We start from the raw sequence: 24,265 nt of genomic DNA, 5'->3' as shown, positions 1-24,265 counted from the left end.
GTGAGATAAATGATTGTCATGGCCTAAGGTCATACTTATCAATTATTCAAGCCATATATTGATGATTTTGAAAACTAGGAAAAGCACAGAAAGCTAGGATGAATGTTACTTTAGTATCTAATACAGATGAGATTAATTTTAATGAAAGAGCAAAAGCCTACCTGGATGAGTTTCTGCCAGAACAGGCCCAGCAAGGTCAGATGGCTTGCCAACACCCGCCTGGTTTATGGCTCGGACACGGAACACATAGCTGACACCCTCCTGGAGGCCTTGCACCTGGAATAAATGGGTATAAATGCAATTGGCATTTTGTGTCATTTAAACAGAAGCGCTCTTCCTCTGTAATAATGATTTACAGTTGAGTCTTGAACAACGCAGGTTTGAAGTGCATGGGTTAATTTATATGCAATTTTTTTCTTTCTTTTAAAAAATTTTTTATTGAATTTATTGGTGTGACAATGTTTAATAAAATTATATAGGTTTCATGTGTACAATTCTATAATACATTATCTATAGTTGTATTATGTGTTCACCGTTTAAAGCCAAGTCTCTTCTATTACCATTTACCCCCTCTTTACCCTCTTCTACCTGCCCCTACTTCCTTTTCCCTCTGGTAATCGCCAAACTATTGTCTGTTTCTATGAGAGTTTTTTTTGTTTTGTTTTGCTTAATCCCTCCACTTTTTTCATCCTGCCCCCTAATTCCCCTCCCCTCTAACAGCTGACAGCCTGTTTTCTGTATCTGTGAGTTCATTTCTATTTTGTTTATTTTGTTCATTAGATTCCACATATAAGTAAAATCATACGGCATTTGTCTTTCTTTGACTGGCTTATTTCACACATCATAGCACTCTCCAGATCTATCCATGCTGTTACAAAAGATAAGATTTCCTTCTTTTTTACAGCTGAGTAGTATTCCATTGTGTAAATGTACCAATGCTTTTTTATCCACTCATCTATTGATGGGCACTTGGGCTGCTTCCAAACCTTGGCTATTGTAAATAACAACTGCAATGAATGTTGGAGTGTGTATACTCTTTTGTATTAGTGTTTTGGGTTTATTTGGGTATACTCTTAGAAATGGAATCACTGGGTCATAAGGCAGTTCTATTTGTAGTTTTTTGACGAAACTCCATACTGTTTACAGTGGCTGTGCCAATCTGCATTCCCACCAACAGTGCACAAGGGTTCCCATTCCTCCACATCCTTGCTAACGTTTGTTGTTGGTTGATTTGTTGATAATAACCCTTCTGAAACAGGTGTGAGGTGATATCTCATTTTGGTTTAATTTGCATTTATCTGATGTTTCGTGACATTGAGGATCTTTTCATATGCCTATTTTCCACCTGTATGTCCTCTTTGGAGACTGTCTATTCAGAGCCTTTGCTCATTTTTTAGTTGGATTGTCTGTTTTTATGGTGTTGAGCTTTATGAGTTCTTTATAAATTTTGGATATTAACCCCTTATCAGGTGTGTCATTGGCGAATATGTTTTCCCATTCAATGGGTTGTCTTTTTATTTTGTTGATGATTTTCTTTGCTATGTAAAAACTTTTTCTTTTGATATAGTCCCATTTGTTTATTTTTTTTCTTTGTTTCCCTTGCCTGAGGAAATATCAGAAAAAATATTACGAAGAGTTTTATGTTAAATAGTTTACTGGCTATGTTTTCTCTTAGAATTTTTATGGCTTTGGGTCTTACATTTAAGTCTTTAACCCATTCTGAGTTTATTCTTGTGCATGGTGTAAGAAGGTGGTCTAGTTTCATTTTTTTGTACATATCTGCCCAATTTTCTCAATACCATCCATTGAATAGGCTGTCTTTACCCCAGTGTATGTTCTTGCCTCCTTTCTAAAATAGTAATTGACCATAAAGGTGTGGGTTTATATCTGGGTTCTTTATTCTGTTCCATTGATCTATATGCCTGTTCTTGTGTAAATACCATGCTGTTTTGATTACTATGGCCTTATAGTATAGTTTAATATCAGGTAGCTTGATTCCTCCAACTTCATTCTTCTTTCTCAAGATTGCTGAGGCTATTTGGGGTTATTACACACAGAGGGTGCTATATAATAAATTGTCATGTTTTTAATCTAATTATTTAATTGTTTTCTTATTATGATAATGAAATGTCAGTATCTGGTGATAGCTTTCACTGTAGCTAATAGAGTTTTGAAGTGAATTTTGATCTGTAAATGAACTTGACTTTAGATACTGACTAAATACACAGAGTTTGATGTATTTAAATTTTTTGTTTAGAAATAATGTCAGGCAAGTGTGGATTTACAGAAAGGAACAGAAACATTTCCTTGTTGTGATAAAAATAGACCAGCTGCCAGGTGACTGTGGCATTTGCACCTGCCACTTAGGTAGTATGTAGTTGTGAGTCAGATTTTTGCATCATGACACAGGAGGTGAATCCATATCTTAGTGTCTAGTCACTGCAGTGACAGTAACACCCTTCCACTCTCGCATTGCCACAGCAATGACTGCTGGCCTTAAAGCAGTAGAGAAGCATAATCTATGCACATTAATATTTCTTAGATTCTTTTCCTTTCCTTGTAATTTCCAAAGGAATTGCATTCCCTTGTCTTCTCCATCCTTGTCATCCACCCTTCTGATATTCACTCCCTTCTCACTGTAGTCTCACCAGGCTGTTCTTAGCAATATAAGAGGAAAACAGTGAGCTCTGTTTGGGTTGATCCTTTTGGTTGAAAGTAATGCATCTTTAACTCTCTCTGGGAACCCCGAGACACTTGGTGCTGAAGTGAACATGGGTGCTTCCAGGAGAAACCATTTGCTCCAGCTACAACTGTGCTGAATGAAGTTCTCCGATTTGTGGAGCTATGCATCCCATCCTCATTTATGTTTACCAGACTAAACTTTTTAACATGTACATTTGTTTATCCATTTCAGACTTGAAATTTTTCTGAATGTAAAACACCTGAAAGAGTGAATCTACATCAAAATGTATATAGGGATTATAGGATATCTTTATTTTTCTTCTTTATGCCTTTATGGTTTGAATTTTTCATCATGAGCATTGTGTTAGTTTTATAATCAGAAAAATAAATCATTGTATTTTCACAATGAAAGCTGGCCAAACTCTAAGATCATTTCCTTACAGAAAGTTCATCTTTGGACACATTCAACCTCAGTTTCTTTCTTCTTTCTTCCCCAAATTCACCTTTCCTTTTTGTCTTTTTTTTTTTTAAATGAGTGACATTAACTATTCTTCAATGTGTTTTAACTCTATTTTTTTTTCTTGCTCATTTTTTGTGGGCTCTTGGTCCTTTTTGTTTGGCTTCTCACTCTTGCTTTGCTTCACCCCAGTCAGGTCCATCTTGGGAGCCTGGGCTGTGGCAGACTGATTTACAAACCATCTGGCCATAAACACTTACCACCACCATCCAGGATGGGTCTGTCCTTTATTTTACAGTGGCCTTTCGCCGGGGTGCATCTCAAGGTCTCCTGACTCATTTGAACAATTAAATAGCATCTTAGGCTCCTGACTTTCCTTGCCCTCATGAAACGTGACATTCCTTATTTCCTCAATGTTTCATAAGGGGTAGAGAGCTCATTGGCATATGCTAAACTGAGTTAATGGCATATTGGGTGTAATTGTTTAAGGGTCCTTTCTCCTGGAGGATATATTTACATTTTTTATGGGGATTATAAATACCTTAACTCCAGAGAATAGCTGACAGATGGTATAAACCTTACTCCATGGTGGCAGGTGGATGGGAGTTGGCCTATTGTGCCAACAAATGGGGCCACATGCTGAACTCAATGTTCAGCTTTCTGTATGTCTGTGGTCAAGCCACACTTCATTCTGGATAACAAGAACTAGAGTCATACTGGCCCAGTTTCTGAGGCCCTACTGTGTATTCAGGTTCTCTGCTACTGCTGACAAAAAAAAGAAAACATTTTTTTGAGATTTCCATTTGGTACAAGTGAGAGATTCAGTGGCTTTAGCAGAACACTTTTTGATAGATAAAGTTAGAAACTGGTTCAATTTGAATACTCTGGAAGGCAATGACATGGATAAGGGTGAGGATAAGGTCAAGAGTTGAGAAATCTTAGAGGCCCATCCCACTAGCCTCTATGATCTCACATGAGCATAAGCATGAGTAACAGGTTAGGTGAGAGGGCAAGACTCAAAAGAATCAGTAGTTAAAGGCTTGCTGGCATGAATCCTATAATAATAGGCTCTCAAATAGAAAACCACCTATAAAAAAAAATTACAGGTAGGAACAAGGTCACCTTTGAGGAATGGTAAATAAAAATGTCTTAAGACTGTGAGTAACAAAAATGTGAAGTGGGTAAGTGGAGGCAAGAAGGGAAAGATAAGAGAGAAGGGAACTTATGGATATTTGCCAAAGCTAGACTAAGGAATTCAGCTTAAATATAACCAAATTGTTTTAAGCATCGGAAGTGTCCAAAAACCCCAACCACTGCCAAATGAAATCTTACCAGGAGCCCACTGTATGACCCAGACAAAAGCAGAGATGTTTTACCTTGCTAACTTAAAGTTGATATCATTAGAAGAACCTTTTTTTTCTTTTTAAACAGGTTTCTCAAATCATGAGCATCCTCTTACCCTTAGGTATTTGTTTTCTATAGCTGCCTCATTAAGTCCTCGCCATTGGTCATCTTTGGCCTTGGCCTCCTTCACATCCACAAAGTAACCAGTGACCGGCGTCCGTCCCGAGTGGATTGGAGGCTTCCATTGCAGAACCAAGGAGGTTTTTCTGACTTCACTATACTTGAGACTGTGTGGTGGTCCTGAAAAAGACAGAGAGATCAGTGCATAGAAATCATAATGTAGATTTAAAAGCCTCAAATATGTGTAAATCTAGGGCCACATTTAAGGTTTTTACAGCTAAATCTGAAACTAGTGTTTTTTTAAATCTACCATTTCCATGGAAATAGGTATTTTGTGGTCATTTCATATCAAGTTTCCTCAACAGCTCCACACCAACACATTAAGACCCTTTATGGGCAGTGGGTGTTTAAAGTCAGTTCACGATGTTCCTCAGAGGCTGGCTGAAGCTTTCCTTCAGGATGTTCTCAGGCCTATATCCCCCATCTTTTATCAGAACAGTTTAATTTGGTTGAAGATTCAGTTTCAGGTTACTTTTGGATAATAACCTGAAAATTCTCCCAAATCTCAAATTAGCATGAATAAAGCAATTCTATTTGATGGCATATGAATATAGATAGTAATATTTCTTAAAAAGGAAGAAAGAATATATTGCAAAATAACTCCTCACTGGAGGGAAATTTTTCCTGTAAAGTATATAATCCCATGTAGGGGTAAAAAGAAACTATAGATATGGTTTATGGTTTACAAAGAACTTTCAATCCTATGGACCCTGAATCCGTGCCAAACACTGCCAGGTAGTTTGCACTCATTTATCTCATTTATTCTTAAGATAATTAATAGAAAGCTCAGAGAAGCCAAGTAACTAGATCAGCCTGTTTAGAAAGAAAGCCATAATGTTCTTCCTGCATTTATGTTCTTTGCACTCCTGGGAGACTGCAAATTACTAAGTAATTTATCTTTGCATGACCACACAGCTGCTATGCAGGTGATATATTTATTTTCCTTTTAAAAAAATTAACAACTGATTTCTAACCAGCCGATCAAAATGATCTGAATTGACTCACAGTGGCCTGAAGGCCAACTGTAAGCACAGTCTCTATCATGCTATGCTTTAGCATTTTGCAATCCATAGTTCATTATTTGTTGGGCCTTTTACCCTGGCTTAAGAGTAACAAATACGTGTCATCCTTTTCTTCCAATGACATCTTGTGTGGAAATAGGTTTAAATAATAACATCAATACTTTATACCGGATGTGACCTGCTCTGTTTTGCGAAGGGCTTCTATGACCATTGTCTTGTGTCATCCTCAGAACCCAGTGAGGCAGCCAGACAGGTAACACTACCTCTGCTTAATGAGAAGGAACTTGGTTCTGCTGCTTCCTAGTACTTCTTGTCTAGGAATAAGAAGACCTAGTTTCCAATCCAAAATGCCACTTTCTACCTGTGTGACTTTCTGGGTATCATTTAACCCAAGTCTTAGTTTCTTCATCTGTAGAACAAAGGGATAACAAAACATTCTTAATGCTCTCCTCTATAAGAACTTTCTTGAGTTATGGTTTGCCCAACACCACTCAGTTATGTTAAGGGTGGATCTGAAAAATGAGATGCCATGGGGTAGAGGACTGTCCCCTTCATTCTCCTGTGAATCAAGAGCACTTATCTGGCAACCTCTTTTGCAAACTGTATCTTTCCATCAAAACGTTTTCCACAAGTATGCTCAGAATTTCTTAGTCTCTAGTCACTCACCTTTTAACTTTATTCAGGAATTGCAAGAATTTAAAAACAAAGCCACTTTTGTGTAGGTGACAGAAAGAACCTATGAAATATCAACTGGATTCAAGGAGGTGCAGAGAAAGGCATGTATTCGTCTCTTGTATTTACTAAAGTTGAATAAACACTTCAACTTTTCTTAAGTTTATTTTGTAATCGTTTTATTCACAATTGATAGCGAAGTGATGCTGACGGACATTCACCAATTAAAGGCAAAATGATGGTTCCCCAAGCACACTAGGTTTCACATACAAGACGTGGGTGGCACCGGGGGCAGGGCTGGGTCCACCCAGTATGCCCAGTGTGGCCTGGTGCCCTAATGTGGTTGAAGCTGGTGCCATAAAAATTGTTACACATGTTGGATATTAAACCCAGGTGGGAGAATTTAGTCATCCTGTGGCAGTAAAGTATTTGGGTCTCTGAAGTCAGTACTATTTAAAGCAAAAGAGAACTATCCACCAAATATATTAACGCTGCAACTCTGAATCTTAAAAGTTTAGTAAATTTGTTTGTATTCAATTTTTAAATTTGTTCAGTGCTGTAGCTATATGAGAGTTAAAAGCATAGGTAGATGTTTCTGCTTTCTCCCCATTTTCTTCCCTGCCCCAGCCAACCACCCCGTATGACAACCTCCAAGGGACAGTATTTCCAGTCTGGGTCCAGGATCTTTATTTGATGCAGAGTTAGAAAAAAGTGGGGGGGGAGAGAGAGAGAGAGAGAGCTGGAGAAGTAAGTGGAGAGAGGTAAGTGGAGACTCAGGTCCTAGACAGGCATGTTAAGTTTACAGTGCCTGATTCTGGAAAGTGAGATTTTGGTTGATAAATGAGAGACTCCTGAACAGTGGGAGAAGGCATGAGAACTAAGAATACAGGAAGAAGTTCTTGAGAATTTTGCTGTGTCATATGAATTGGATTCTCGTTAATGGCCTTTAAGGAGCACAAGCGAAAATTGGAATTCCTTTTAAATGATCATTGGCACTCAGATTGCATACTTCTGTCAATCCTCCTCTGTGCCGAGGCTGAGCTAGGAGGGCTGTAGATTTCTTTGAAATAAAAGCATAAGAAATTTATACTCAGTTTTATATTGGTACCTATTATTTAATAACATTGTAAAAATATTTTAAGTAAATATGAGAGATGAAGAGAATTCATTTCCTTTAGAACCTGTCTATACAGCACTTAAATTTAGCTCCAAGTTGTAGGTTTCATTGGAGGAAACTTGGCTGTCAGGGCTGAGACCCGGTCTTCATGGTTTACCTGGAACAGCAATGGTCCACTCTTCACATTTGAAGCACTCGCTTACTGCCGAGGGTGCTCCCAACCCAGCGATGTTCATGGCTGCCACTTGGAACTGATACACGGTGTTTTCCTTCAAGTTGCTAATCTGCAACATGAACAACATCACAGAGTGAATGTTTCAGGTTTGTTTTTTCTAACGTTCACCATTTATTTGCCTCCTGGATGGACACACCCTAGAATGACCCTCGGTGAGTCATACCTTTTTGTAATCTCCTCTTCTTGAGTGTGGGTGAAACATGCGACCTGCTTCTAGCCAACAGCATATGGCAAGGGTATTGGAATATCAGTCCTGAGGTTATTTTACATCGTATAGCAAAGGAGGAAGTGTATTTTAGATGTATTGAGTTGGCCAAAAAGTCCATATTTTTTTTCCATAAAATAAAAGGCATTTTTCATCTTCACCAATAACTATTGATTTGGATATTTTGAGTATGTCAGCTATCTCCCACTTGGTATAATGGTGATTGTTCTTAATTAATATCTCAGTTTGATTGCTATCAACTTCGACTGGTCTACTTGACTGTGGAGTATCATCCAGCAAAATATCTCCAGCAGGAAACCTTGCAAACCACTTTGACATGTTCAGTCACAGCACCTCCTCCATACACTACACAATTTTTTTTTTTTTTTTTGCATTTTGGTTGTGTTTTTACCTTTCTTGAAATAATAAAACACAATATGCCAAAAATGTTGCATATCTCCTTCCATCTTCAATATTAAAATAGCTACACAAAAATTCACCAATTTGGTAAGTTTTTTTTAAGTGCACACTGATGTGACAGCTATCATAATACGATCTAACAAAATTGTTTCGAATGAAGTTCAAGACAACTAAGGGCTACTAGAGCCATCATATGGAAAATACCAAATGAACTTTTTGGCCAACCCAATAATTAGTCAATTTTGAATTAGTCAAAGGGAGCTAGATTATCCTTGGTGGGCCTGACTACGATATTGTAATTTATAATAAGAAATATATATTTAGTTTTTGTCACCTTTCCTAGCACAGAGCTCCTAAAACCTTTGGTATTTTACTAAGTGATAGAAGCATAAATTTTGTTATATTAACAAAGTGACTTTGGGGAAGCCCCTAGGTAGTCTAAGTATTTGGGCTGTTTGCTAGGGAAACCAAACATGTGATTAGAAGGGTAGAATTTTCATTTTTTTAAAGATCTTATTTATTTATTTATTTATTTTTAGAGAGGGGGAGGGAGGGAGAAAGAGAGGGAAACATCAATGTGTGGTTGCATCTCATACGCCCCCTACTGGGGATCTGGCCTGCAACCCCAGCATGTGCCCTACACTGGAAATCAAACCGACACCCTTTTGGTTCACAGGCCAGCACTCGATCCACTGAGCCACACCAGCCAGGGCAAGGACTGGAATTTTCAGCAGCACCACTGGGATCTCCTGGTGGGGCGGGGGCAGGGAGAGGCCAGAGATTGAGTTAGCCAACGATTTCTTCATTCCTGCCTATGTAATGAAACCTCCATAAAAACCCCAAAAAGGGTTCAGAGAGCTTCCACGTTGGTGCTGGGAGAGTGGCACTCCAGAGAGGGCATGAATGCTCATCGCCCTATTCCATATACCTTGCCCTGTGCATCTTTTCCACGTGGCTGTTCCTGAGTTACATCCTTTTATAAAAAACTGGTAGTCTAGTAAGTAACAACCTGGACCCAGCCCTGGCACCTGAATGGGGAAAGAGGCACTCTTGTGGGATCAAACCCTTAACCTGTGGGATCTGATTCTACCTCCAGGTAGGTAATGTCAGAATAGAGTTTAACTATAGAACTCCCACCTGTTGTGAGTGAAGTGTGTGATTGCAGGGTAAGAATAAAGGAGAAACACACAGGAGAAATAGTGAATTTTTCAAAAGGACTGACTTCATCAGCTAGAAACTCCTAAAATCGGGCCTGGAAACTTCCTGAAGAGAAACACTGTTGCAATGGCCTTGAAGAAACAAACCATTTGGAGAACTGCTTAGCCCCATGCATTGGGAGAAGGGCAGTCTCAGACTCACAGCTGTAAGGAATTCAATCCTGCCAAAACCCTGAATGAGCTTGGGAGCGGAACTCAAGGGGAGAACGCAGGCCAGCTGACTCCTAGGCTGCAGCCTTGTGAGACCCTGAGCAGAGTACCTAGCTAAGAGGCGCCTAAACTCCTGACTTGTGGAAACTGTGGTATAACAAACATGGTTTATTTTAAGCCACAAGGTTTATGGTAATTTGTTATATAGCAGTAGAAAACTAATGCATGTACAGATAAAAATTAAATGAATTCTAGGCTAGAAATAAAAAAATTTAAATTCTTGTAATGTTTCTGCTCTTTACTGGGTAACCTAATGTTTTCTATATTTTTCAGTAGGAATTGAGTTGTTGTGAGGGTAAATGTATGTAATAAAATAATAAATGTGAGCACACCTGTAAAATAGAAATGATGGAATGTGTTAGTGTGAAAAAACTCATGGACTATAAACAATCCTTTAAACATTAAAAAGGCTTAATAAATGGAGGTACAGATGGAAACAGCTGAGTTAACAAAGCTTACTTACCTATTGCATTATTTAAGCCAAGACAAATATGAATATGAGCCAGTCTACATCTGATTCACTCATGAAGTCATAAGTTCATCCACAAGTGGGCTTGTCTTATCAGTCAGTTTGAGTATAAGTAGAATATAATAGCTATGCATTATGGTAACAGAATGATATAAACACTTTTTTTGATTAAATATAAACACACACACACTCCTTTTAAGAAGAAAATTTTTTTTTGAATTATGGGAAAACCATGATGTAGAAAACTTGAATCTAAAAGTATTTTATTTAAGTAACAGGGTTGCTTAAGGGCCTGATTACTGTGACCAACCATTCCAGTGTTTCTGAGAATGCGGGGTCCCAAGGACATAGGAGATTTTGTGTTAAAACTGGGAGAGTCCCAGACAAACTGAAAAGTTGGTACAATGATATACAAAATCACTATATAAAAATTAGTTATACTTCTCTATTCCAGCAACAACAAAATGACATACCATTTAAAATAACACTGAAAATAGGCGCCGAGTGGCCAGCAAGGGTTGGTGAGTGTGTGTGTGGACCCATGCGGGCTGGCAAGGGCTCGCGCGGGCTGGCAAGGCCTCTGACAGGTTGGCACCGATGGGGCCTGCGAGGGAGTGCACAGATCGGCGAGGGCAGGAGTAAATCGACCTGCGCGGGCCGCGAGTGCAGAGCAGGCCAAAGAAATAGTGGATCCCAGGCGGAAGGGGTACAGAGCTACCCAGAGTCCCTGGAGGAGAGACTGGAGACAGGATTAACCGGAGAGTCCTGGAGCTGACTTCCTCCCATTTCCGTTGTCCCCATTTGGTGAGGGCAAGCAACGCATCCAAAGAGCCAAAAGCGGGGAAAGCACACAATAGAAGACCCTAAACGGACCAGTGCCAGGGTGCCCGCTGGCCTGGGGGGCCAGACGAGTACGCAAGGTCGAGAAGAAGCCCCTGGGCTGGGGCAAGCACGCACAAGCCCAGGCGGGTGGGGGATCCTGCCAGGCCGGGGAATGCAATCAAGGAGCCAGCATGAGAGTGCAGAGCGATCCACAGAAATAGTGGATCCCTGGCCAAAGGGGTCACACAGATGCCCAAAGCAGGAGTCACACACAGACAGTAGACTCCTGGAAGGCTCAAACAAACGACCCAACGTCATATAGGGTCAACAACTGACATCATCAGAGGCAGGCCCAGAAAGAAAAGTAAAAGGAAAAAATAAATAAATAAATAAAAAGACCCACCTACTACCATAGAAGTTTAATCCACAAAGTCAGGAAATCTAGACGGCCCAATGGAAGCAGAAGCAAAGATAAATAAATAAACAATTAAATTACTTAACAGACTCACAAAAATGGGAAGAAAAAGAAGTTCCCCCCAAATGAGTGGAAAAGGGGACTCCCCACAGAGAGAGCTAAATGAAATAGAGGCAAGGGAACTATCAGATATTGAATTCAAAACAATGGTTCTAAGGAAGCTCAATGAGATCAGCCAGCTCAAAGAGAACTATGAGAAACTGCAGAGAAACTATCAGGATCTTACAACAAACTATATCAACCTGGAAAACGACATAGAAACTATCAAGAAGACACAAGAGGATATGAGGAATACCATTTCTGAATTGAAGAACACAGTAGAAGGAATCCAAAGCAGGCTGGATGAAGCCGAAGATCGAATCAGTGAGATGGAAGATAAGGTATAAAAAAGCTCCCAGAAAGAACAAGAAATGGAAAAAAGACTCAAAAAGAATGAAGAAGCATTTAGGGAAATGCAGGACAACCTGAAACACAATAATATCCGCATAATAGGGATACCAGAAGGAGAAGAAAAGGAGCAAGTGAGAGAACATCCTCGAAAAAGTAATGATGGAAAATTTCCCCAATTTGAGGAGAGAAAGGGTCTCATGGATCCAGGAGGCACAGAGGACCCCACTTAACAGGGACTCAAGGAGGTCCACTCCAAGACACATCATCATTAAAATGGCAACTATCAAAGACAAAGAGGGAATCCTCAAGACAGCAAGGGAGAAGGAGAAAGTAACATACAAGGGGGCTCCCATACGCCTAGGAGCTGACTTCTCAACAGAAACACTCCAAGCCAGAAGGGAATGGCACAAATATTCCAAGTAATGAAAAGCAAGGGCCTCCAACCAAGGCTGCTCTACCCAGCAAGGCTCTCAATTAAAATAGAAGGGGAAATAAGGAGTTTCCCAGACAAAAGAAGGCTAAAAGAATACATCTCTACCAAACCAGCACTCCAAGATATGCTCAAGGGACATGACCCACACATATGCTGCCTACAAGAGACCCACCTCAGAGCCAAAGACCTACACAGATTGAAAGTAAAGGGATGGAAAAAAATATTCCAAGCAAATGGGCAAGAGAAAATGGCTGGGGTTGCCATACTTGTATCAGACAAAGTCAATTTCAAAACAAAGGCATTAAAAGGAGACCCACAGGGGCACTTTATAATACTTAAAGGAAGAATCTATCAAGAATACATCAACACTGTAAACTTATATGCTCCCAATATAGAAGCCCCCAAGGTTATAAGGAAATTGTTGGATGACTTCAAAAAAGATATAGACAGCAACACACTGATAGTAGGGGATTTCAACACCCCACTGTCAAAAATGGACAGATCTTCCAAACAAAACATTAATAAACATATTGTGCAGCTATATGACACACTGAATCAAATAGACTTAACTGACATATATAGAACCTTACATCCTAAAGAAAAAAATACACATTCTTTTCAAATGCTCATGGAAGTTTTTCAAAGATAGACCACATGATAGGACACAAAGCAAACCTCAGCAAATTCAGGAAAATTGAAATAATGCCAAACTTTTTCTTTTTGACCACAAGGGCTTGAAAATGGTAATCAACCTCAAAGAGAAACCTCAAAAACTTGCAAACTCATGGAGACTGAACAGCAGACTATTAAACAATGAATAGGTCAATAATGAGATAAGAGAAGAAATAAAAAAATTTCTGGAAACAAATGAAAATGAACAGACAACAGTCCAAAACCTATGGGACACAGCAAAGGCGATCCTGAGAGGGAAGTTCATAGCAATACAGGCTTACCTAAAAAGGACAGAAACATTTTAAATAAAAGACCTAACACTACAACTTCAAGAATTGAAGAAACAACAACAAATAAATCCCAGAGCAAGGAGAAGGAAGGAAATAGTCAAGATTAGAGCAGAACTGAATGACATAGAGACTAAAAGAACAATTCAGAGGATCAACCAATCCAGAAGCTGGTTCTTTGAAAAGATAAATAAAATTGACAAGCCTTTAAGCAGACTCATCAAGAATAGAAGGGAGAGGACCCAAATTAATAATATCAGAAATGAAAGGGGAGAAATAACAACTGATACCACAGAAATACAAAGGATCGTCAGAAACAATTATATGCCAAGAAATTTGAAAATCTTGATGAAATGGACAAATTTTTAGAAAAGTATAATCTTCCAACACTGAAGGAGGAAGAAACAGAAAGCTTGAACAGACTGATAACAGCTGGGGAAATTGAAGCAGTAATCAAGAAACTCCCGGCACACAAAAGCCCAGGGCGGGATGGTTTCACAGGAGAATTTCACAAAACATTTAAGGAAGAGCTAACCGCTGTCCTTCTCAGACTATTCCAAAAAATCCAAGAGGAGGGAAGACTCCCAGACTCTTTTTATGAGGCCAGCATCACCCTAATCCCCAAACCAGATAAAGACCCTACAAAAAAAGAAAACTACAGGCCAATTTCGCTGATGAACATAGATGCTAAAATCCTCAACAAAATCTTGGCAAACCGCATCCAGCAATACATTCAAAAGATTATCCATCACGATCAAGTGGGATTCATCCCAGGGATGCAGGGATGGTTCAATATACGCAAGTCAATAAACATAATACATCACATAAATAAAAGACAAAAACCACATGATCATCACAATAGACTCAGAAAAAGCATTCGATAAGGTACAGCACCCATTTATGATCAAAACACTCAGCAAAATGGGAATAAATGGAGCATTCCTCAACATAATAAAGGCCATATATGAAAAACCTACCCCAACATCATATTCAACAGGCAAAAACTGAAAGCTTTCCCACTAAGATCGGGAACACGACAAGGATGTCCGCTTTCACCGCTTCTTTTCAACATCGTATTGGAAGTCCTAGCCACAGTGGTCAGACAAGAAAAAGAAATAAGAGGCATCCAAATAGGAAAGGAGGAAGTAAAGCTATCATTGTTTGCAGATGACATGATAGTGTACATAGAAAACCCTGAAGACTCTACCAAAAAACTCCTCAAACTAATAAGTGAATTTGGCAAAACATCGGGATACAAAGTCAATATTCAGAAATCAAAGGCATTTTTGTACACCAGCAATGAAATAGAAGAAGAAATCAGAAAAAAAAATACCATTCAATATAGCAAGAAGAAAAATAAAGTACCTAGGAATAAATTTAACCAAAGAGGTAAAAGACCTATATGCAGAAAACTATACAACACTGAAGAAAGAAATTAAGGAAGACACAAATAAATGGAAGCATATACCATGCTCAAGGATTGGAGAATTAATATTATCAAAATGTCCATACTACCCAAAGCAATTTATAGATTCAAAGCAATCCCTATTAAGATACCAATGACATATTTCACAGAAATAGAACAGACATTTCAAAAATTTATATGGAACCATAAATGATCCCAAATAGCTGCAGCAATTTTGAGAAAGAAAAACAAGGTAGGAGGGATCACAATACCGGACATCAAACTGTACTACAAAGCCACTATGCTCAAAACAATCTGGTACTGGCACAAGAACAGATCCATAGACCAGTAGAACAGAATAGAAAGCCCAGAAATAAGCCCAGGTTTATATGGGCAACTAATATATGACTAAGGGGGCAGAAACATAAAATGGAGCAATAATAGCCTCTTCAACAAATGGTGTTGGGAGAGCTGGACGGCTACATGCAAAAAATTGAAATTGGATCATCAGCTGACACCAAACACAAAAATAAACTCAAGATGGATAAGACTTAAATATAAGTCACAACACCATAAAAATCCTAGAGGAGAACATTGGCAGGAAACTCTCAGATATCCCACGCAGCAAGTTTTTCACCGATATGTTTCCTAAAGCAAGGGACATAAAGTAAAGAGTAAACAAGTGGGACCTCATCAAAATAAGAAGCTTCTGCATGGCTAAAGAAAACATCAGCAAAATGAAAAGGGAGCCAACCGTATGGGAAAATATATTCGCTAATGATACATCAGATAGAGGTTTGATCTCCAAGATATATAAAGAACTCATTCGACTCCACTCCAAGAAGACAAACGATCCAATCAAAAAATGGGCGAAGGACCTGGGAAGATGCTTTCCCAAGGAGGAGATACAGAGGTCCCAGAGACATTTGAAAGGATGCTCGGCATCACTAGCCATCAGAGAAATGCAGATCAAAACCGCCATGAGGTACCACCTCACACCGGTCAGAATGGCCATCATAAACAGATTCACAAACAACAGGTGCTGGCGAGGCTGTGGAGAAAAGGGAACACTAGTCCACTGTTGGTGGGAATGCAGACTGGTGCAGCCATTGTGGAAAGCAGTGTGGAATTTCCTCAAAAAGCTGAAAATGGAACTGCCTTTTCATCCAGTGATTCCCCTGCTGTGACTATACCCTAAGAATCCCAAAATGCCAATTCAAAAGAACCTATGCACCCCAATGTTCATAGCAACACAATTTACAATAGCCAACTGTTTGGAGCAACCTAAATGCCCATCAGTAGATGATTGGATCAAAAAACTATGATACATTTACACAGTGGAATACTACGCAGCAGAAAGAAAAAAAGAACTACTAAACTTCGCGACAGCATGGATGGAACTCAAGAGCATTATACTAAGTGAAATAAGCCAGGGGGCGAAAGACAAATACCATATGTTGTCACCTATAAGTGGAACCTAACCAACAGTACAAAGATGCAAGGAAAATAAGACCAGCAACACTGAAAGGAAAAGAAACCAACGGAGACAAGAGGGAAGGAGGGGGTGCAGGGGAAAAGGAAGGGAAGGGGAAAGTTAAGGAACATATAGCAAGGACTCATGGACAAAACCAAAGGGGAAGAGTTGAGAGAGGGAGGGAGGGAGGGAGGGGGCAAGGGAAAGTGGTGAGGGGTAGGCAGAGACAAATGTATTTGAAAAAATTAATTAATTAATTTAAAAAATTAAAAAATAATGAAGAGTCCTGGATGTTAAAAAATGAAATAAAATAAAATAACACTGAAAATACATAGTATCTATAAATAAATAAAAAATAATGAGCAAGGCTTCAGTAGAAGATTATAAAATTTTATTAGCATTTTAAGGAAGACCAAAATGAATGGAGAGAAGTGTGCTCATGAATTAGAAGACTCACTATTCTAAAGATGTCATTTATTTCTCAATTTATTTATAGATTCAGTGTATTCCTAACCAGAATTCTAATATGTTTTCATTTTTAATTTTGCTTATTGTTGTGTTTTCTTTTGCTCGTCTCTTTTTATTTTTGGTAAAATTTGGTAACTTAATTCTACATTTTATATCAAAGTGTGAAGGGCTAAGGCTAGCCCTGGATGATGAAAAATAAGCAGGTAGAACTTGATTTACCAGTTATCAAATATATAATATAACTATAATAATTAAGTGAATGTAATACTGGGCTAGTGGTAAATACATCAATGGAACGGAATAGACAGAAGAATGAGTAGGATAAAATAGAGAAACAGACATATGCATATAAGGAAACTTGATATATGATACAGATAGCTTAGCAAAATAGTGAAAAAGAACAAACTTTTCAATATATGATGCTGGGACAACTGAATATCCACATAGGCAAGAAAATGAATTTTGACCCTTACTTCACATCATACACAACATTAATAGGTGAATTAATGACTTAAATGGCAAACTGTAAAGCTTTTAGAATATAATCTAGTACATCTCTATGACCCTAGAAAAGAGAAAGCATTTCCCCTCCCTCTTTCTTCTTTTCTTTTTTCTTTTCTTTTCTTTCTCCTCCCTCCCTCCCTCCCTCCATTCCTTCCTTCCTTCCTTCCTTCCTTCCTTCCTTCCTTCCTTCCTTCCTTCCTTCCTTCCTTCCTTCCTTCCATCTTTCTTTTAAATAGTGATATTATTGTCAAGCTGTAAGGACATATGGGATCATCTCACAGAGGAGGAAGATGACACCTTGAGGTTAAGTGATTGGCCCTAGTCACAAAGCTAGGACCAGGACTTTCAGGATCCCTGAACTAGAAGGCATTTCTTAAAAAAAAAAAAAAAAAAAAAAAAAAAGGCACAGAAATCATTAACAACAAAGCAAATGTTGGTCAACCTGACTACAACAAACTTTTTTTAATCCTCATCTGAGGATATGTTTTCATTGATTTTAAAGAGAGAGGAAGGGAGACAGAGAAAGAGAAACATCGATCAGTTGCCTACCGTACATACCCCCAGCCAGGAATCAAATCTGCAACCTAGGTATGTGCACTGACCAGGAATCAAACCCACAACCTTCTGGTGTATGAGACAATGCTCCAACCAAGTGAACCACCTGGCCAGGGCTGACTACAATAAATTTGACATTAAAATTAATGTAGTTCACCATGAGGAGAGGAAAAGCCTAGCTACTGAGTGAAAGAAGATATATCCAGTTACCTAACTAGTAAGAATTTATACTCGAAATATAAAAAGAACTTCACAAGTCTATCACAAAACTCATTAGGGAAATGGGCAAAAGCCTTGAACAGCCATGTTATAAGAGAGGATTTCAAAATGGACTAAATACAGAGGAAAAGATGTTCAGACTCATTTGACATCCAGATGTCAAAACTGAAAATGTGTAAATATACCAAGTGCTGGGAGGATGTAAAACAATGGTAATTTCTGTATTCTAGAAAAACAGCAGAGAATTATCTAGTAAAGTTGAAGATAAAGAAGACTCTCTACCCCAGCAATTCTACTTTTAGGTAGTAACCTAGAGACACTAGTGTATATATGTGCCAGCAGGCACACCTCAGAGATACTGTGGGTTAGGTTCCAGACCACTGTGCTAAAAGCTAGTATCATAATAAAGCAAGTCATAATCTTTTTGCTGGTGGAGGGTCTTGCCTTCAATATGTTAAAAAACACAGTATCTGTGAAGTGCAATAACATGGCACAATAAACTGAAGTATGCCTGTACAAAAATATTCACAGCTACAATGTTTAATATAATCAAAAATGCCCGTGTCAATTAATAATTGAATGGAAAAGTATATCGTGAGATGGTCATATAATGGAGTAATGAAGTCATAGTTATGCACACCACCATGGAAGGATCTTAAAAATATAGTGTTGTTTTATGTATTCTCTGTGTGTGTGTGTGTGATCACAAATTTTAAATGCTAAGTTAAAGGAGTGTAGCTTTGAGTTGTGGAAAGCACAGTTCCCAAGGCCTCGCCCGCTCTCGCCCTCCAGGCACAGGGTTCTGTGAGTTGTATGGAATGGTGGCAGCTGTGACACCCTCAGGGCTCTGTGCTCTGAGGTGGGCTGAGGAGAGAAGCCCAGTTTGTGGCCATCAGAGCCACTATAACGAGGGACACTTCACAGGTGGCAAGTTAGTCTGCCCAGGAAGCCCATTTCCATTTATTCTTTGTGATTTGGACATTGAAAGTTAAAAAATCCAGGCTCATTTGGATTCTGAGACTCTTGAAGCTAGTGGCATATTTGTTACAGATATTTTGCAAGTTAATTTTTGTAAGAAATACTAGCTTTCACAGTAAGTATACATTTCATAGTAAACATTCTAAGAAATTATGTTTATGTGTATGAATCAGAAAATATACATGCTCCCTGGTCAGCAAAACTACTTCTATTTATCTTCATATGTGTTTTACAAAAGTCCTGTCATTGCAGGCAATGGACACTGGAAAAATGACATGAATCATTTACAAGGTTCTGGGCATGTGCGTGTGTGTGCATATGTGTGCATGTGGGTGCAAGTGGGTATGTCATCATATATATGACATTCCACACTAGAGAGGTCACATGCTTACCTTATATGCCTCCTCACTGACAGCTTTGATGTTGGCTTCTCTCCATTGTCCTGGTGCCCCATCAATTACCTCACGATAGTTCACATAATAGCCAGTAATTTCAGCCCCGCCACTCTTATCCGGTTGCTTCCATCCAAGAACCATTGAGTCACGAAAACTTTCAAGACAAGTGATATCATAGGGTGGAGATGGTGCCGCTGTTGCAACATGAATACTTGTGAGTAGACAGAAATGCATCTATGATTCTCTGTACATCAAACTTGTTTCACTGGTACCATGCATGAGGGCACTAGATCTTGTGGTAAAAAACTAAAACGTGGCATTGATCAGTAACTTGGCATCTGATTTGGCATATGAGAAAAAAATCGACGTTGGCAAAAAGTACACTGTAATTATTATTCTAAAGATTAAAAGAATCTGCGCCCAACCCAAGAGAGAAATGTTTTGAAATACTAAAAGAAAAATGGTCCAATATCCTGTGAAATGATTCTGCTCCCCTTAAAAAGGAATATTTTCCCCAAAGTATACATTTTTGTTTCTTTGTGTCATTTTGTTTTTATTTGATTCTTGAGGAAAATGGAATGTGTAAATCAATTTCTGCCTCAATTCACTCATTGAGAATTTCCATGTATCTCCAAAGAGTTAGCATTTAATCATTCAGGCACAGGTACTCTGGTGAGACCTCATAACTATATAGATTCTTAGTATATAATATCTTTGTCTCATTATTTTTAACCTGATGTCGGAATATTATTTATATAGCACAAAATACTATATCACTGTTTCTCTGCTTGTTAGTGCCTAGCCAGAAAAGTATTTGGAGGATTTTAAAAAGTCTTCCTTCATCTATGAGGCCTTGCTGATCAACTTTTCACTCAACTACTGAAATTAATAGTTTTTGATAAAGAATGAGAGGGTGGGGTAGTGGAAAGAAATCTAGCTAGATATGCAATAACATTAAAAAGAATTTTTAAGTATTTATTTGGAATATTGAAGATAAGGATACTAATTACTATTCAAAAAGATTCTCAGAAGAATAACTATTTTAAAAATAAAATATATTTGTTTCTCTCTCCCCATCCCCAACCTCCTTCATTCCTTACATTTAAAAAAAAGTGAATGCACGCTCTCTCTCTCCCTCTCTTTTTCCCTGTTGCAGAGTGATGTTGAATATGAATATCCCATCTTACACCAAATTGAAGGGACAAATAAAAGTGTCAAAAAAAAATAGATGCTGTGACAGAAGCCGGGGGTGAGGTAGAAATAGGAGATAGATGAGAGGCATGTTTTAATTTATCATAATATGCTTATTATTTCATTTTTATTTGATAAAAAACATTGTCTTCTAAAATATATATCACAAGTACCAAATATCTTAATCAGAAAATTCTTAACTTCTGATAATGTTAAATCAGTATTGGGAATGTGGATCATATATCATAGAATGTAGCTATATGTGATTATAATAACCCTGTTCAACTTTTCATGGAAACTCAGCGGAAATGTTACTTTTATTTAGTTTAATTAAATGTGAAGGGTAATTTGAAAACTTGAAGATGAACAACAGAAGTTAATAACTATAATCCTGATAAAATATCACTTCTTTGTGAAATATTTTTCCTACACATATACTAAATATGAATATTGCAAAGATCCTCACATGAGCTATGAGGATCAAATCCTTCCTGTTCTCTCATAGTGAAATGAGGCCAGAGGTGCATCTGCCTCAGAAATCTAAAAGGACTCTATAACAAAATGACTTTAAAAATGTTATTATCATTAATCACAATGAATTATGTATAAAAGTCAAACATGTAAGATTATAAAGTATTGCAAATAAATAGTTGAAAACATAAAATTAAGAATAAACATTGATAAAAGTGAACACAGATGGAAGAATGTGATCTAGACAATGAGAGGTGATGACGCTGATGGAGACAGATGGAACAGTTTTACTCTTTGAACTCTCACCTCTATCCTTCTTCTTTTTCAGAGCATCAGACTTACTTTCCCCCTTAAGAGCTGCTTTCTGTGGTGATGGGGTAAGCTCTTCCTGAACTGTTTCACTTACTTTACTCACTTCTGTTTGGCCCAGGTTGTGAGAGCTACTGGGTAGTGAAGGTTTGCTAAGTTTGCTACCAAGTAAAGCATCTTTCTTAAAGGTTGGTTGGGAGGTGTCATGCATGCCTCCCTTGGAGTCTGTTAGTCCAGCAGGTGCATCACTCAGTTCAGGCCACACATCTGGAGACACTCCTCCCCCTATAATCGCCAGATAACAACAGAAACTTTAAGCCCAGACATACTGTATATGCTCTTATGTAATAGAACAAAGAGAAACACATAGGACCACAGGCAGAACAAAAACAGTCTTGGTTCAATGGAAATCACTTGGATTTATAAGAAATATGGAGAGCATATGTTTCACATAATTTACACCAAGGAAATATTTAAATTTCTCCATATTCTGGAAAAAGAAGAATTGAGAACATAAAACCACACGCAGAACAGGAACTATAGTGATTTGCAGAACCCAAATGTACACAAGAGAAAGCAAATCTCAGACATTTCTTGAAAGATATAAGCCCTATTATTCAACAGAATGGGGGTGGTGGGAAAGGACCATAATGTACACAAGACACATAACATTAAGGATCCTGATTGCATAACAAAATTATGCACATTACTGAAATATTAATGGTCTGTACTTCCCAACCTCAGAGCAACATGTTCACTATTGTCTATATTATAAGGAGTATTTTCCCCAAGGTATACATTTTTGTTTCTCTATGTCATTTTGTTTTTATTTGATCCTTGAAAAAAATCAACTTCTGACCCAATTCACTTATTGAAAATTTCCATGTATCTCCAAAGAGTTAGCATTTCACCATTCAGGCACAGGTACCCTGGTGAGACATTATAGCTCTTTAGGTTCTTAGTATACAGTATTTTTGTCTCATTTTTTTAACTTGATGTTGAAATATTATTCATGTAGCAAAAAATACTATATAGCTGTGTCCATGTTTGTTAGTGCCTGGCCATAAAAAACAAATGTTAAAAAGTAACATGGGCCCTGACCAGTGTGGCTCACTCAGCTGGAGCATCACCTATAAACCAAAAGGTTGCGAGTTCGATCACCAGTTAGGGTGCATACCTGGTTTGGGGTTCAGTCTCTGGTTGGGGTGCGTATGGGAGACAACCCATCAATGTTTCTCACATTGTTGTTTCTCTCCATCTCACTCTCCCTCCCTTCCTCTCTCTCTAAAATCTATAAGCGTGCCTCCGGCTGAGGATTAAAACAAAACAAGCAAACAAATCCAGAAAGTAATATGGGACACTAACTGAAGACAATATATATTTAATAATCTTTCTCCTTAAATGTGTTGCTGTAGGACAGGTTTCATTTTGATTGCTCTAAATTTCCTGGGTCCCTTCTCCATGTTATCTAAGATTGGGAGGTACATTATGTGTATATATCTACATAATTACTTTATTACTGGTTTTATTCTATTGGTTACTTTGTACGCACAGATGAAACATGATTAAGCAAGCACATATGTCTTTGCAGAAATTTTAGAGGAGTTTATAGAAAGCATGTTAATGTACTGTTAGTGAAAACAAGCCAGGCTCTGTTGCAGATGAAATGGCCTTTAGGTACAAGATGATCAGTGTTATGGGTGATATACCACTTCATGGAATTGGATGGCTTTTTATATTCCCATGATGATCACGAAGTTAGAATGGAGTTTCACACAATGGGAATATCCAAGGAAACTTAGGCTTGTGAAGGTGAAAAGGCTATCTATAGATGCACAGAATCTGGGTAAGTGATAGAGATCTGTAAAATGACAGCTATGGAAGGTTAGGTGTCACCTGGAGCCAGAGGAAATGATCACTTTAGGATGGAATCAATAAGCAACATTAGAAGCTTTAAACAATTTCTAGAGAGGATGGGATCTTCCTTTGCAACTTAGAAAAATTCATTTTTTCCTTAACAAAGGTATTCATAAGGAACTTACCAATTGCAGCTTTTACTTCAATTGCTTCTGAATCCTGTGAATATTCACTAAGTCCAGCTGCATTAACTGCTCTGACCCGGAAAATATAACTTTGACCAGTCGCCAATCCATGGCATGTAAATCTGAAAGGAAAGAACATTTTAAAAAATGTTCTCTTAGGAAGAAAATTAGAGAAGATGATTTTTAGCTTAACTGAATGATCTGGCTTTATGAAAATGATTCATTTTTGAAAGGAATAAAAAGATATAGGCAACATATGTGTTTTAGACAAGTAGGTAGCTAAAGCAATTTTTTAAACTCACTCTGTCAAACAGTGAGAAGTCCTGGTTTTCCCCTGAATAAGAACTTTAACCCTGCTAAGCCTCTGTGTGCTCATCAATAAGATGGGGATAATTATGCCTACATAATAACTTTTGTGTAAAAATTGTCTACAAGTGCCTATTAGAGGACCTGCATATAGGAGGCATTGAATAAATAATAGGTGGTATTAATAATACTATTAATGGCTATTTCAGGCATATACGTATAGCCAAAGGCATAGGCTGCTCCTTGTCACAGAGGCCTAGTCTTTGCCTTCCTGTATGCCAGGGAAGGCATAATTACTTGAGAAATTACACTAGAATTTGAAAATAAGGTGAAAAATTGACTCCAGAATTACCAGTTAGATAAAAAGATCCAATAATAAGGTGTGAATTCATGGGCAGTTTTACACAAAACAACCTCACTCTTTAATAGCTATTATGGTTATAAAAAGCTATTTAATGAATCACTATAACATTTTAATCCATTCTATGGACTGTAACCATAGGAAGTAACAGATCTTCTAATGACTCTATTGCTATTAGCATGTTAAAATATTTAATAAAGACAGCTGTAGTCAATATAAATCTTAAATTGAGGCCAACCCTTAGGTCAGCTCAGGTCAGTGAATATTTATTGAGCACT

The 24,265-nt window shown here is 38.0% G+C and overlaps 1 protein-coding gene across 2 annotated transcripts in view; it reads right to left on the bottom strand.

Annotated features, from left to right (window-relative positions):
* Positions 1-24,265, bottom strand: part of MYOM1 (myomesin 1) — a 138,431-nt gene that overhangs the window by 39,107 nt on the left and 75,059 nt on the right. The window contains exons 17-22 of one of the 2 annotated variants that reach the window (XM_054583405.1): positions 23,321-23,442; positions 21,276-21,563; positions 19,305-19,501; positions 7,632-7,758; positions 4,599-4,783; positions 162-276 (exon numbers count right to left, since the gene is read on the bottom strand). In XM_054583405.1, the coding sequence (XP_054439380.1) occupies positions 162-276; positions 4,599-4,783; positions 7,632-7,758; positions 19,305-19,501; positions 21,276-21,563; positions 23,321-23,442 (1,034 nt within the window). The remainder of the gene's footprint in view (positions 1-161; positions 277-4,598; positions 4,784-7,631; positions 7,759-19,304; positions 19,502-21,275; positions 21,564-23,320; positions 23,443-24,265) is intronic. The other variant, XM_054583406.1, reaches the window with a different exon arrangement.

The sequence above is a fragment of the Pteronotus mesoamericanus genome, unplaced genomic scaffold, assembly GCF_021234165.1.
Source record: "Pteronotus mesoamericanus isolate MK-2021 breed Mesoamerican mustached bat unplaced genomic scaffold, CSHL_Meso_final contig_74, whole genome shotgun sequence".
Classification (NCBI taxonomy): domain Eukaryota; kingdom Metazoa; phylum Chordata; class Mammalia; order Chiroptera; family Mormoopidae; genus Pteronotus; species Pteronotus mesoamericanus.
The sequence above is the reverse complement of the archived record's forward strand: the minus strand, read 5'-3'. Positions and strand labels throughout refer to the sequence as shown.